The sequence below is a fragment of the Chiloscyllium punctatum genome, chromosome 8 (genome assembly GCF_047496795.1).
Source record: "Chiloscyllium punctatum isolate Juve2018m chromosome 8, sChiPun1.3, whole genome shotgun sequence".
NCBI lineage: Eukaryota > Metazoa > Chordata > Chondrichthyes > Orectolobiformes > Hemiscylliidae > Chiloscyllium > Chiloscyllium punctatum.
Window position 1 is genome coordinate 82,747,331 of NC_092746.1, and position 15,634 is coordinate 82,762,964.

The following is a 15,634-nucleotide window of genomic DNA, read 5'->3' on the forward strand; positions in this document are numbered from 1 at the left end:
GAGGGGTACTGGATGGATCTATTGGAGAGGAAGAAGTGGAGGGCCAGGACACCGTCCTTGTGGGACAGGGATGTGTATAAGGACTACATGTTGAGAGTGAAGAGAAAGCACTGCAGGCTGGGGAACTGGAAGTTGTTGAAGATATGGAGGGCGTAGTTGGTGTTGCGGATGTAAGTGGAAAGTGCCTGAACTATGGGGGAGAGGATGAGTTGAGGTAGGATGAGAATGAGTTCGGTGGGGCAGGAACTTGCCAAGACGGTGGATCTGCTGGGGCGGTTGGGCCCTCAATAACTTTTCCTTCAACTCCTCACATTTCCTCCAAATCAAAGGTGTGGCCATGGGTACCCGGATAGGCCTCAGCTAGACCTGCATCTTTGTCAGCCATATCGAACAGTCTCTCCTCAGCACCTACATAGACACTGTACCCCAACTCTTCCACTGTTAATCGATGACTACATTGGTGCAGTGACCTGAACCCAGGTTGAACTGGAGCTGTTCATCGACTTCACCCACAACTTCCACCCTGCCCTCAAATTCACTTGGTCCATCTCAGACACTGTCCTCCCATTTTGTGACCTCACCATTTCCATCTCCAGCTACTTTCTGCAGATCGGACTTCTACCACAAACCCACAGAATCCCATAACTATCTGGACTACACCTTCTCCCATCCAGTATCCTGCAAAATCACCATCCCATTCTCCCAATTCCTCCATCTCCGCTGCATCTGCTCGGACGAGGAGACATTCCACTAATGAGCATCCCAGATGCCCACCTATTTTGAGGAATGCACTTTTCTTCCCTCAGTCATCTAGACAGCCCTTCACCGCATCACCTCCATTCCCCATTCCATTGCTCTAAAACTCCCCTCAACACAATAAGGACAGAGTCCCCCTTGTCTTCACCTACCACCCCACTAGTCTTCGCATCGAACGCATCATCCTCAAACACTTCTGGCAACTCAAATAGACCCCACCACCAACAACATCTTCCCCTCCCCACCCCTCTCAGCCTTTTGCAAGGACTGTTCCCTCTGACAGTCCTTGGTTCACATCATCGCTGCAACCAGAAAAGCAAAACCTGCCAGTACACCACCCTTCTCTTCTCCCCCCCCCCCCCCCCCCCCCACACACACACACACACACACAACCACCACCACCATCCAGGGCCCAAAACATCTTCCATATGAGACACAAGTTCTCCTGCCTCTCTTCCAACCCAGTTTATTGCATCAGATGCTCCTGATGTAATCTTCTGTACATCGGGAAGACCGAACTTAAGCTTAGGGAACGGCTCTCCGAGCATTGCAACCTGGTCAGCGGGGGCCAACCCGACCTCCCAGTCCACACCCATTTATATTCCCCCAACCACTCCCTTTCTAACATGACTATCCTTGGCCTCCTCGATTGCCACAATGAGCCACAGCGCCTATTAAAGGAACTACACCTTATCTTCCGTCTGAGCACCCTACAGCCCCTGACTCCTTTTCCAGCCCCTCCCCCTTAATGCCTCTGCTCTCTGCTACCAACCGGGTAGTCTCTACCTGTCTTCACCTATCCCCACTTCACCAACCTGTCCCAACCCACCCCCTTTATCTGCAGCTCCCCCTACACCCATGCCCAGTCCTGAAGAAGAGTTTCACTCGAAACGTCGACTTCTTTACCTCTTGATGCTGCCTGGCCTGCTGTGTTCTTCCAGCCTCCTGTCTGTCTACTTCCCCTTGAAAAAGCCGTGCTGACATTGCTATCTATTTCTAAATGATCTGTTATTAGATTCTTTTCAAAAGAACCTAGCAGTTTCCTAAATATAGAGATGAAACTAATTGATCTATAGTTACCTGTTCTTTATCTCCATGTCTTTTTAGATAAAACTGTTATATTGATAACTTTCCAGTCCTGAAACTTTTCCAGAATCTAAGGATTTTTGGAAGATTACCACAAGTGTATCTAGTATTTCTCTAGCTACATCCTTCACTAACGTATGATGCATCACGTCAAGTCCAGAAAACATGTTAATCTTTACCACCAATTGTTTCAGTAGCACTTTTTCTCTGGTGATAGTTATTGTATTTGTTTCATCACCTTTTGCTCCTTGATTATTAAATAATTTTGGAAAACTATCCAGTGTTGTCTTCTTTGAAGGCTGATTCAAAGTATTTATTCAACTCTACTGCTATTTCCTGGTTCCCCATTTTTATTTCCCCAGTCTTGTAGTCTAAGAGGCTATATTTACTTTGGTTTCTCTCTCCCTTTGTATGTCTCTCAAGAAGTTCTTGCTGTCCATCTTGATAATATTGACAAGTTTACACTGTTTAATTTCTCCCTTTTTTTGATAATCGTGTTGGTTTTTAAAAGTTTCTCAATCCTTTGGCTTACCACTAATTTTTGCCACAGTGTATGTTTTAATTTAATATGGTCTTTCACTTTCCTGTTTAACCATAGTGGGTTTATCCACTTCTTACATCTTACTGAGGAACAGAGATTGTATCTTGTTGTGAGCCATGAGCTGTTGTCTTAAGCGTTTACCCTTTGTTTCTTAACTGTCCTTGTTGCTAGACTCCTTTCCCAGAGTACTGTAACCAGCTCTGCCATCATTTTTTTGTAATTAACTTTATTTAAATTTAACGCAGTTATTTCTGACCCAAATTCCAAACTCTTTCTCTTCTCTTCTCCCCCCCCCCCCCCCCCCCCCCCCCACTAAAACTGATAAAACTGATAAAACTGAATGCTAAATTCTACTATGTTATGGTCACTGTTTCCTCATTACACATTGATTGATCCAACTAGCCTGATCTCTGGTTGGATCCACCATATAGTGTTCTAGGAAACTGCCCTAAATACATACTATGAATTCTTATAGAACATAGAACAGTACAGCACAGAACAGGCCTTTCAGCCCACAATGTTGTGCTGACCATTGATCCTCATGTAAGGTAAACCTAATGTACAAACCCTCAAATTTCTGTGACCATATGCATGTCCAGCAGTCTCTTAAATATCCCCAATGACCTCGCTTCCACAACTGCTGCTGGCAACTCATTCCATGCTCTCTCAAATCTGAGTAAAGAACCCGCCTCTGACATCCCTCTATACTTTCCGCAAAACAGCTTAAAACTATGACCCCTCATGTTAACAATTTCTGCCCTGGGAAAATGTCTCTGGCTATCAACTCCATCTATGCCTCTCATTATCTTGTACACCTCAATTAGGTCCCCTCTCTTCCTTTTTTCCAATGAAAAACATCTGAGCTTAGTCAACCTCTCTTCATAAGATAAGCCCTCCATTCCAGACAGCGTCCTGGTAAACCTCCTCTGAACCCTCTCCAAAGCATCCACATCTTTCCTATGATAGGGCAACCAGAACTGGACACAGTATTCCAAGTGTGTTCTAACCAAAGTTTTATAGAGCTGCAACAAGATCTCACGGCTCTTAAACTCAATCCCCACACCGTAATGAAAGCCAAAACACCATAATCTTTCTTAACAACCCTGTCCACTTGGGTGGCAATTTTAATGTACCTGCACACCAAGATCCTGCTGTTCCTCCACACTGCCAAGAATCCTGCCTTTAATCCTGTACTCAGCTTTCAAATTCGACCTTCCAAAATGCATCACTTCGCATTTATCCAGGTTGAACTCCATCTGCCCATCTCTGCATCCTGTCAATGTCACGCTGCAGCCTACAACAGACCTCTAAACTGCCAACGACACCTCCAACCTTTGTGTTGTCAGCAAACTTGCTAACCCATCTCCTCATCCAAGTCATTAATAAAAATTACAAACAGTAGAGGCCCAAGAACAGAGCCCTGTGGAACACCACTCACCACTGATTTCCAGGCAGAATACTTTCCTTCCAGTACCACTCGCTGTCTTCTGTCGACCAGCCAATTCTGTATCCCATTCCTCCTGACCTTCTGAATGAGCCTACCATGGGGAATCTTATCAAATGCCTTGCTTGAGTCCATACACACCACATATACACCATATACACCACACCCACTGCTCGACCCTCATCAACTTGTCTAGGAACTTGTCATCTTTTTGTCTGTTTCTGCCAATCTGACTATCCCAATCTACATGAAAATTAAAGTCACCTATGCATAATATACTGCTTTTGTTACCTGCCTTCAATATCTCCTGATTTATTCTCTGTTCCATCATATAGCTACTGTTAGGGACCCTACAGACAACTTCTACCAGTGTCTTCCTCCCTTTTTTATTTCTTGCCCACAGCCATGTGGATTCTACGCCTTCCAATCCAAGATCATTTCTTGCCATCATAATTAATTCATCCTGTATTATTAATGCTACCTCCCCACCCTTTCCTATTCTTCCAAAAATTTGCATCTTCTTGAACATTTAGTTCCCAGCTTTGATCTACTTGTAACTGTATCTTAATAATGGCTACACAGATCGTATCTGTTAACTTGCATTTGTGCTATTAATTCATTTATTTTGTTCTGAACACTATTCTCGTTCAAGGGCAAACACCGTGGTTCCGTGGTTAGCACTGCTACTTCACGGTGTCAGGGACCCGGGTTCAATTCCAACTTTGGGCAGCTGTGTGTGGAGTTTGCATGTTCTCCCCTGTCTGAGTAGATTGCCACTGGTGCTTCAGTTTCCTCCCACAGTCGAAAGATGTGCAAGTTAGATGGATTGGCTGTGCTAAAATGCCCATAGTGTTCAGGTATGTGTAGGTTAGGTGCATTAGCCATAGGAAATGCAAAGTTACAAGGATAGGGAGATGGTTCTGGATGGGATCCTTTGAAGGGTCAGAATGGACTTGCTGAGCTGAATGGCCTGTTCACACGTTGTAGGGATTCTAAGTGATTAGCCATTAATTTTACCCTTCTATAATTATTCCCCCCTTCACCCTATTTACTATTTGTGTACTGTTTCTTTCAGTCCCACTCTGGTTATCATTATCAAGATAACTGCCTTGTAATTCTGCCATTTTAGTTTGCAAGCTTGCCCACACCCTCCCCCACCATTGGTTTAAAGCCCTTTCTACAGCCCTAGTTATTTGATTCACCAGAAAATTGGTCCCAACATGGTTCTGTGCCATTACCCCTTATTCCCTCTTTTTTTTTTTTGTCATGTTTACTCATTTTCAATGTCTTTGCTCTGTGATTAACTTTGTTTAGTAGTTAACTATTGTACTATATAAATGTAGTTCTTAAGCATTTGTTTTCTTATGTTTCGTTGTAAAGAAGCTGCATAGTAAATTTGAATCTTATAATTTTAGGAACGGGCTTGCAGTGGACAGAGTACTAGCAGTTCTTCTCTCGCTAGTCCACCGACAACTGGTCAGAGTCCAGCTCTGCAAGGATCAGGAATTCATCAGGTTAATTGTATGTCAGGAGCACTAGCTAGCGGTATGCAGACAATGGCCTCCTCCATCCCCACAATGTCTTCAGTAGGTGGGTTAATGGGAACTTTACCAGGAAATCACCTAGCAATAAATGGATTTGTGGGTACTTTAAATGGAGTTATACAGACTCCCATCTCAATAGCGCAAAATGCAAGTCCACTAACGCATGCAGCTGTACCACCTAATGTGAGTGTTCCATTGTCTACCAATCTAAACAACAGGTAAGATCTTTCAAACGTTTCTACCAGCATTTTGAAAACTTGCTTTTGGCCTATAAAATCAGCACTGAGTTTCATTTGGTCAGTCTTATGATTCGAATGTTATCAGAGAACAGTTGACATGCTGAATTTTTCAGGTTTTTGCTTGGAAGTTTATTGTTTCTGAAAACAAAATTGAACTAAACAATTATTAATCAGAGCATATTGAAGAAGACTGATGTTTTTCTTGATGTATAAAGCTGTGTTAACATTGGTCTCCAGTGTCAATGCACAGGTAGTCCAGATGAAGTGTTTTTTAAAGTTTCCATGTTGTCAAATTTATGTTTGCCTCCACTTTTCTTGGACATTTTTACCTCTTCCCCCTTTTCCCTTGGCAATCTTGTGAACAACTAATTGCAGTACCCTGTGTATTTTGTAAGTTGACAGTATTGTTGTAAGAGATGATGGGATATTATACTGTGGCAGCAAGCAGGGTTGTTATCTGTAGCCATGACTAGTGAACTGGATGCTAACAACTGGCATAGGGATCATTGCCAATCCTGATCAGGTTAGCTGATGAGAGATGGCAGCAAGATTTCCGACTGTGATTGGATGTTTGCACGCTTGTTTGATCATGTATCACTTGCCAGCCAATCAAAAATGTTAATTTGCCTTATGGAAATGGTAGGTTGGTGTCTTTGTTTATCTTTAAGATAGTTCAAAGATAGTTGCTTTGTGTCAAAATAGATTTTGAATACCATCATATATTCCAATATTTTTGCAACAATTTTATTGAACAGAAGGAGGCCAGATGACAAGTCTTCTTCGTACCAGCTCTGTAGATCAAATCCAGTCTGCTCCATTCCCCTGATCTATCCCTGTAGTTCTGAACATTTACTTCTTTCAGTAGCCATTGAATTTTCTTTTCAAGTCATTCATTGTCTTAAACTAGTCGAGTAGGTACCATGTTCAAGTTATCATCACTTATGGAGGGGAAAACAACGTTTTTTCCTTACGCTACTCCACTGATCTCTTACCTATAATCTTGTACCCTCAGCTTATAGAGTCATAGGGGTATACAGCACGGAAACAGGCCCTTCGGCCCAAAATGGTTCATGCCAACCAGCTTTCCTAAACTGAACTAGTTCTATTTGCTTGTATTTGGCCCACATCCCTCTAAACCTTTCCTATCTATGTAACTGTACAGTGTCTACCACTTCATCTGGCAGCTTGTCCCATGTACGTACCACCTGTGTGAAAAGGTTGTTCATCGGGTCCCTTTTAAATGTGAAACCAATCCCCCTCTGCCTGCTGCAAACCAGGCAGCATCAGGAGGTGCAGACGTCAGCCACCCTATCTCCTCTTTATCTACAGCACCCTTTACACCCACCCCCAGTCCTGAAGAAGAGTTACACCCAAAACATTGATTTCTCCACCTCCTGATGCTGCCTGGCTTGTTTTGTTCTTTCTGCTTGTCTACCTTATTAGCCATAGGCAGCATGGCTTTGTGCAAGAAAGACTGTATTTCACAAACTTGATGTTTTGAGGAAGTGGCAAAGATGTTTGCTGAAGGCAGGGTGGTATATGATGTCTATGTAGACTTTTGCAAGGCTTTTGACAAGGTTCCTTATGGCCGGCTGATACAAAAGGTGAACTCAAATGGGCTCTGTGGTGAGATGGATACAGATCTGGCTTATAGAAGACAGACACTAGTGTTGGAAGAGTGTTTTTCTTACTGGAGCTCTGTGACCAGTGGTGTTTTTCAGAGATCACTATGGTGATCCCAGTTTTTTTTTTGTAATTATAGATAAATGATTTGCAGGAGAATGCAGGTGGCCTGATTAGCAAGTTTGCAGGCGACAGAGATTGGGGAGTTGCAGATTGTGAGGAAGTTTGCTCGAGGATATAGCAGGAGATAGAAAGGTTTGGGCAGAGAAGTGGCAGATGGAGTTTAATCCAGACAATTGTGAGGTGATGCATTCTGGGATATCTAATGCAGGAAGGAATTGTACGGTCGATGGCAGAACTCTTTGTAGCATCATCACACAGAGGAACTTGGACATAGAGGTCCACAATTCCATGAAAGTGTGAACACAAGTGGATAAGATGGTCAAGAAGGCATTTGGCATGTTTGCCGTCATTAGGCAGGGCATTCAGTATGAAAATAGACAATTTATGTTGCAGCTGCATAGATCTATAGTTAGATCACATTTGGAATATTGTGTGCAATCCTGGTTGCCACACCACCAGAAGAATGTGGTGGCTTTGGAATGAGTACAGAAACTGTTACCCAGGATGTTGCCTACAAGGAGAGTTTGGACAAATGTCATTTATTTTGAATGTTGAAGGATGCAGGAGCCCTGATAAGTTTACAAAATTATGAGAGGCGTAGACAGGTGAAGTCTTTTTCCCAGGGCAGAAATATCAATTACTAGGGAACACATATGTTTAAGTTAAAAATGGGTGTGTTTAAAGGAGATGTGAGAGGCACATTTTTTTACATGGAATATACTGCTAGAAGAGGTGGTGAAGGTGGATACAGTGGCAATGTTTATGAAGCATCTTGACAGATACATGAATAGGTAGGGAGTAGAGGGATGCAAACCATGTGAGGTGAAAAGTTTTTAGTTTAGAAAAGCATCATTTGTTGGCTCAGTTTCGATGGATCAAAGGGCCTGTTCCTGCGGGGTACTGTTCTTTGTTATATAACTACAACATAGCTTCCTTTTTTTTGTACTCAATACCTCTATTTATGAAATCCAAGACCCTATTTGCTTTCAAAATTCAAAATTTCTGGAAAAGCTCAGTAGATTTGACAACATCTGTGGAGAAAACAGAGGTAACGTTTTGGGTCGAGTGAACTCCTATTTGCTCTGCTGGCTACTTTCTGAATATGTCCTCCTATCTTCAAAGTTCTCTGCATATGTAAGTCCAGACAGCTTTTATTCCTGCACACTTTACAATGTTGCTACTAAGTGTGTAGTGCCTCTCCCTTTCTCCTCTGCCAAAATACATCACTTCTCAGTTTCCTGTTTGTATCTTGTTGGTAATCAATTGGTAAGATAGTCGTTGTTTGCCATACCTCCGGGGTTTGGTGTCATCAAATTTTAAAAATTTGTACAAGTAATTAATCTCAAAGAAGCAGTGTTCCTATTCTTGGGAAGTTCACTATGTACTATTCTCCAATTTCAAAAAAACATTTGCCACAACTTACTGACTCAGAGATGAAAAACAGTTTTTAATAATCCAATGTGATGTTGATACTCCTCTTATAATTATCAATTTGATTCATCAAACATTTGTGGTATTTTGTTAAGCGCATTCTTGAAATCCACGTAGACACCGTCCACTACCTTCTCTCCATCACTCTTCTCTGTTACTTCATCAAAAGATTCAGGTGATTAGTGAGGATTTTTAGAAATGTATTCTGGTTTGTCTGAACTAATTTGGACATTGTTACAGCTGAAAAGTAATTAGAAAATTCACTTAAAAAATTTTTAACATACAAATCGATTCATTAAATGCAATAGACCGAGCTGGTGAATGCTGTGTGTTTCATGGAGAGCACATCTGCAAAACATGGTGGCTGCTTGAGCACCTTTGCCTCAGAATCGATGAGCTGGAGTCAGAGTGAAGAGCTAGAGTATGAAACGCACTGTATGGAAATATGGTGGAGGCCAGTTCAATGGAGGCATTCAAAAGGGCTTTGGATGATTATTTGGATAAAAATAAATGTACAAAATGTATGAGGAAGAAACAGGAGATTGGCTCTCGATAATGAGGCTCATTTACTGAGCCATTACAGGTAAAAGGGCCTTCTGCTGTATTGTAATATTTCTGTGATTTACCTGGACACTCGTTCAGAGATAATTGCACCCCTTTAATTAACTACATTACATGAAAGTTTGTCCACGGTCAGGGGAGTGTGACTGCCAATGCTGCTATTGAGATCCAGAATTTAAGTTTGCAGCCTCAGTTCTCAGTTATTGCCCAGTTGGTACATGGTTCTTGCTCTTGTTGTGAATGAGGGCGCAAACAGGAGAGAGGATGAGCAAACTGATGATAGCACTGGTACAGAGTGCATTCAAGATGAGACAAAAAGAAATGTTGTAGCGGTAGTAATAGGAGATAGCATAATTAGAGGAATAGATGCTGACATCTGCAGCAAAGCCAGAGTCGTCCCAAGGTTTGCTTACCTGGTGTCAAAGTTAAGGGCATCTCATCTGTGCTAGAGAGAAACAATCCAGTTGTCATGATCTAGGTAGGTACCAATTACTAAGTAGGACTTGGAAAGGGATCTGCTGAGGGGTTACAAGCAGGTGAGGCTAAATTGTAAAGCAAAACCACAAAGATGATCATTTCCAGATTACTCCTTGAGCTAAATGCAATTAGGAATAAGATAAATAGATTACAGAAGTAAATGTGCCCCTTCCAATTCCATTTTAATTTTGTTCTTTCGTCCTACCTTTCCTTAATTTTGTTATGTTTTGTTTAATTAGAGACCCAGGTAACTTAGTTGCAGATAAAGGTTTTGAAACAAAGAACTTTGGTGGTGGGGTAAAACTTTCAAATAAAAGCATCTCTGGATAGTAGACAAAAAGTAAAAATCTGGCTCAAAGATTGGTATGGGAGAAATGGTTTCCAAGCAAATCTTAGCAAGACTTTATACAATTAATTGTAGGGTCCTCAGGAGTGTTGCTGAACAAGGAGTGCTTGGAATGCAAGTTCATAGCTCCTTGAAAGTGGAGTCACAGGTAGATAGGATGGTGAAGGCAGCGTTTGGTATGCTTTCCTTTATTGGTCAGAGTAGGGAGTATAGGAGTTGGGAGGTCATGTTGTGGCTGTACGCGATATTGGTTGGGCCACTTGGAATATTGCGTGCAATTCTGGTCTCCTTCCTATCGGAAAGATATTGTGAAATTTGGGGAGGGTTTAAAGGAGATTTGCAGGGATGTTGCCGGGTTTGGAAGTTTGAGCTATGGGGAGAGGTTGAATAAACTAGGGCTGTTTTCCCTGGAGCGTCGGAGGCCGAGAGGTGACCTTATGGAAGTTTGCAGAATCATGAGGGGCATGGAGAGGATAAATCAACAGTGTCTTTTTCCTGAGGTGGGGGAGTCCAGAACTATAGGGCATAGGTTTGGGGCAAGAGAGGAAAAACATAAAAGACCTCTCGGGCAACATTTTCACGCAGAGGGTGGTACGTGTATGGAATGAGCTGCCAGAGGAAATGGTGGAGGCTAGTACTGGATGGTTATGTGAACAGGAGGGGTTTGGAGGGATATGGGCCAGGTGCTGGGGGTTGGGATATCTGGTTGGCATGGACGAGTTGGACCGAAAGGTCTGTTTCCATGCTGTACATCTCTATGACTCTATAATGCATGGGGCTCGTTATTGTGGAAAGAGAGAGCTGTTTCAGAGGGACAGGCTTCATTTGAATGATGCTAGAACCAGTGTCCTGGAGAATCATATAATTAGGCTTCTAGATGGGGCTTTAATGAATGGAGGGGAAAGGTTCACTTGAAGGCACACTTATAAAATCAAAAGGAAATGAAAGAAGTACAGGGTAGTAAACATGAGAACATAAGAAATAGAAGCAGGGATAGGCAATTCAGCCCCCTTGAACCTGCTCCACCATTTAATATGATCATGGCTGATCTCATCTGAGCCTCAACTCCATTTTTCTGCTCACTTTCAATAAGCCTTCAAATGCATTACTAATTAACAATCTGTCTGTCTCAAATTTACTCAATGTCTTGGCATCCATCATATGTTGAGCTGGTAAAGGACAGATTTACGACCCTTTTGAGAAAAATAATTTCTCCTCATCTCTGTTTTCGGATAAGGGGTAGCAGATTTAAAACTATGACCCGTCATTCTGGATTACCCCACGAGGAAACCACTTCCTCCATCTAATTTGTGAACACCCTTTAGCATGTCCTATATCTCATCTAAACTTCAGAAGGTATAGCCTAAACTGCTCAATCTATCTTCATGTGACAAATCCCTCAGAGTCATTGAGATATACAGCGCAGAAACGCCCTTCAGTCCAATGTGTCCATACCGACCAGATATCCTATAAAATCTAGTCCCATTTGCCAGCATTTGGCCCACATCCCTCTAAACCCTTCCTCTTCATACACTCATCCAGATGCCTTTTAAATGTTGTAATTGTAACAGCCTCCATCACTTTCTCTAACAGCTTATTCCATACTCTCACCACCCTCTGTGTGAAAAAGTTGCCCCTTAGATCCCTTTTTAAATCTTTCCCGTCGCAACTTAAACCTATGCCCTCCAGTTCTGGACTCTCCCACCCTGGGAAAATAAATTGTCTATTTACCCTATCCATGCCCCTCATGATTGTATAAATCCCCTCAGCCTCCGTGCTCCAGGGAAAATAGCCGTAGCCTATTCAGTCTCTCTCAACTCTCCAACCCTGGCAACATTTTTGTAAATCTTATCTGAACTCTTTCAAGTTTCACAAAATCCTATAGCAGGGAGATCAGAATTACAAACAGTATTTCAATAGTGGCATAACCGATGTCCTGTACAGCTGTAACATGACCTCCCAACTGACCAATAAAGGCAAACATACCAAACTGCACCTTCACTATCCTATCTATCTGAGACTCCATTTTCAATGAACTATGAACCTGCACTCCAAGGTCTCTTTTTGTTCAACAATACTCCCCAGGTCCTTATACACTTAATGGTAAGTCCTGCCCTGATTTGCCTTTCCAAAATGCAGCAACTCACATTTATCAAAATTAAACTCTGCCTGCCAATCCTCGGCCCATTGGCCCATCTGATCAAGATTCCTTTGTACTCCGATGTAAATTTCGCTGTCTACTACACCTCCAATTTTGGTGTCATCTGCAAACATACTAACCATACCTCCTATACTCATATCCAAATCATTTATGTAACTGACAAAAAGCAGTGGACCCAGCACTGATCCTTGTGGCACACCACTGGTCACAGGCTTCCAGTCTCAAACGTAACCCTCACCACCACCCTCTGTCTTCTAGCTTCGAATCAATTTTGTATCCAAATGGCTAGTTCTCCTCTGTTCCATGTGATCTAAGCTTGCTAACCAAGGAAACTTACTGAAGCCCACACAGATCATGTCCACCACTCTGCCTTCATCACCACTCTGTCACTTCTTCAAAAAAATCCAATCAAGTTAGTGAAATATGATTTCCCATGCACAAAGCTATGTTGACTGTCCCTAATAGCACCACACTCTTGACTCCAATCTCCAGCATCTGCAGTCCTCATTTGTCCCTCGTAAGTCCTCGCCTTTCCAAATACATGTAAATCCTGGTCCTTAGGATTCCCTCCAAAAACTTTCCTACCACTGGTGTCAGACTGACTGGTCTCTCAAGTCCCCTAGCTTTTCCTTACCACCTTTCTTAAACAATTCTTTGGTATCAATCTAGTGAACCTCCCCTGAACTGCCTCCAATGCAATTACATCCCCCTTCAAGTAAAGGGACCAAGACTGTACGCAATACTCTAGGTGCAGCCTCACTCATGCCGTATACATTTAAAAGGCAAAAGATATCAAAGTATCATAGGAAAAAATGGAAATGAAGGAAATAGAAAGGTAATATAAGCATAATAATGGAGCATAATGGTGAAAACACAGGGCTTAAAAAGGTTCTTTATTTGAATGCATAGAGCATTTGTGACCAGATAGATGAGTTGACAGCACAAATAGGACTATATGAATGGCTTTATGGTGATTTCAGAGATGTGGTTACAGGGTGATCAAGACTAGATATTCTATTCTAGAAAAATAGGCAAAAATACTTGGGATTGTGTTGTTAACAAAGGAAGGTATCAGTGTCTTGTTGAATATTACACAATACCAGGTTATAGTTCAACAGATTTATTTGGAAGCACTAGCTTTCGGAGCACCGAGCTAGTGCTCACAAATAAACCTGTTGGATGATAACCTGATGATGTGTGATTTTTAGGTTTGTCCACCCCAGTCCAACCACTGCACCTCCAAGTCTTGTTGAATATTGACATAGATACGTTTGACCGTGTTGTGGAACCAGTTTGGGTGAAAAGAAGGAACAGCCAAGGAAAGGAGTCACAGGTGGGAGCCACCAAAGATTGGTCTCACTGTAGGACAAAACAAATCTACCATTACAGGAGGCATGTTAGAAGGGCACTACAATTGTCATGAGTTATTTTAATCTGTATATTGACTGGAGAAGTCTGATGAGCAGGAGTAATGTGAAAGATGCATTTGTAGAGTACATCAGGGATTATTTCTTGGAGCACTACATTGCACAACTACCTGAGATACAGGCTCTTTTAGATTTCGTAATACACACAGAGCTAAGTTAGTGAGAATGGAATAGAATACAGTGAAAAGTTTACAAGTTACCATTTACGGTGCTATCTTAGGTACAAAGTACAGATTCTGAAGTGCAAATGTTTGGGGGAAAATATTGAAAAATAAAGAAATAAAAGTTCAGAATTACAGATCATAGGAATAAATTGGAAAAATAAAGAAATACGTTCAGAATAACAGTCCTTCGAATCCAGTTCATGCCAACACCTGGCCTCTAGTCCTCTAGCTTGACCTTGACTTTGTTCTGTACTGGGCTTCACCTCGAGGTTCTTGAGGCCAGGAGACCAGCCTGGAATCATCTCAAGGATGAAAGTCCACGCTGAGGCCACTCCAGACTGCCGAGATCTCAGTTCAGCATTGTCTGGGATCACAAAATGGTAGAATTTCACATTCCATTTGAGAGAGACCATTTCAGGTTCCAAATCAGTGCCTTCATTTTAAACAAAAGCCGTGACAGAAATATGAAAGAACAGTTGTCTGAAGCTGCTGAGAAATAGACTGAGGGAAGTTGGCAGACATTTGATGTGCAGTGGCAGACAGCAGAAACTTCAGAACACTTAAATTTATTGCAGTCCAAAAGAAGGACTCAATTAAAAGGATGAGCCATCTGTGATCAATAAAGCGAAAGCATATAAAGTAGTGAAAACTAGTCACAAAATTGGGAATTTATTAGAAATCTGCAATGGTCATCTGAAAAGCCAATAAAAGGAGAAAAAATTGATTATTGAAGTAAGTTGGCAAGAAATATAGAAAACAGGCAGAGTTTCGATACATATACAAACAGAAATTATATCCAAAGTGAGTTTGGGGCCATTGGAGTATGCAATTGGGGAACCGATAATGGGGAACAGGGAAATGGCAGACAATCTAAAGCAATAGTTTGCTTTAGTTTTCATACTATAGACATCCTAAATGTATCAACTAAGCAGGATAGCAATGGGAGGAAAAATCTTGTTATAGCCTCTATCAGAAAGGACAATGTATTTGACTGATTGAATGGGACTGAAAGCAGACAAGTCAATGGGGCTTGATAGTCTGTGATGAAGTGTTTTAAAGGAATTGGCTGCAGAGATGATGAAAGCACAGCCCAATCCATTTCATGACTGGCTGGATTCTGGGACATTCCAGATGATTGGAAAATGTCTAATGTGATGCCCCTGTTCAAGAAGGAAAGGGAACAGAAAGCAGAAGTTTATAGTACAGATGTGAGGCTCTTCGGACCATCAAGTCAGCACTGACAAAAAAAAAGGTCTAAATCTGTACTGGTCTTACTTTCTAGCACTAGGCCCATAGCCTTGAATGTTATAAATTTCATGTGCACATCCAAGTACCCAGGCAGTGCATCACAGATTCCCGCCACCCCAGTGTGGGGGAAAAAAAATTCTCAAATCCCCTCTAAACCTCCTGCCTTAGACATCAGGAATGGTTTAACATTGGTATTGGGAAAATGCTAGTGTCCATTATTCATGAAGAAGTAGCAGGACATTTAGAAAAGCTTAATATAATCATGATTTGGAGATGCCGGTGTTGGACTAGGGTGTACAAAGTTAAAAATCACACAACACCAGGTTATAGTCCAACAGGTTTAATTGGAAGCACACTAGCTTTTGGAGCGACGCTCCTTCATCAGGTGATTGTGGAGGGCTCGATCGTAACACAGAATTTATAGCAAAAATTTGCAGTGTGATGTAACTGAAATTAGACATCG

General features: G+C 41.9%; 1 protein-coding gene across 10 annotated transcripts in view; it reads left to right on the plus strand.

Moving 5' to 3' along the window:
• The window catches only part of mllt10 (MLLT10 histone lysine methyltransferase DOT1L cofactor), a 298,105-nt gene that overhangs the window by 268,195 nt on the left and 14,276 nt on the right, over positions 1 to 15,634 (plus strand). For 9 of the 10 annotated variants that reach the window (XM_072575936.1, XM_072575937.1, XM_072575938.1 and 6 more), the window contains one exon: positions 5,243 to 5,589. In XM_072575936.1, the coding sequence (XP_072432037.1) occupies positions 5,243 to 5,589 (347 nt within the window). The remainder of the gene's footprint in view (positions 1 to 5,242; positions 5,590 to 15,634) is intronic. The other variant, XR_011961382.1, reaches the window with a different exon arrangement.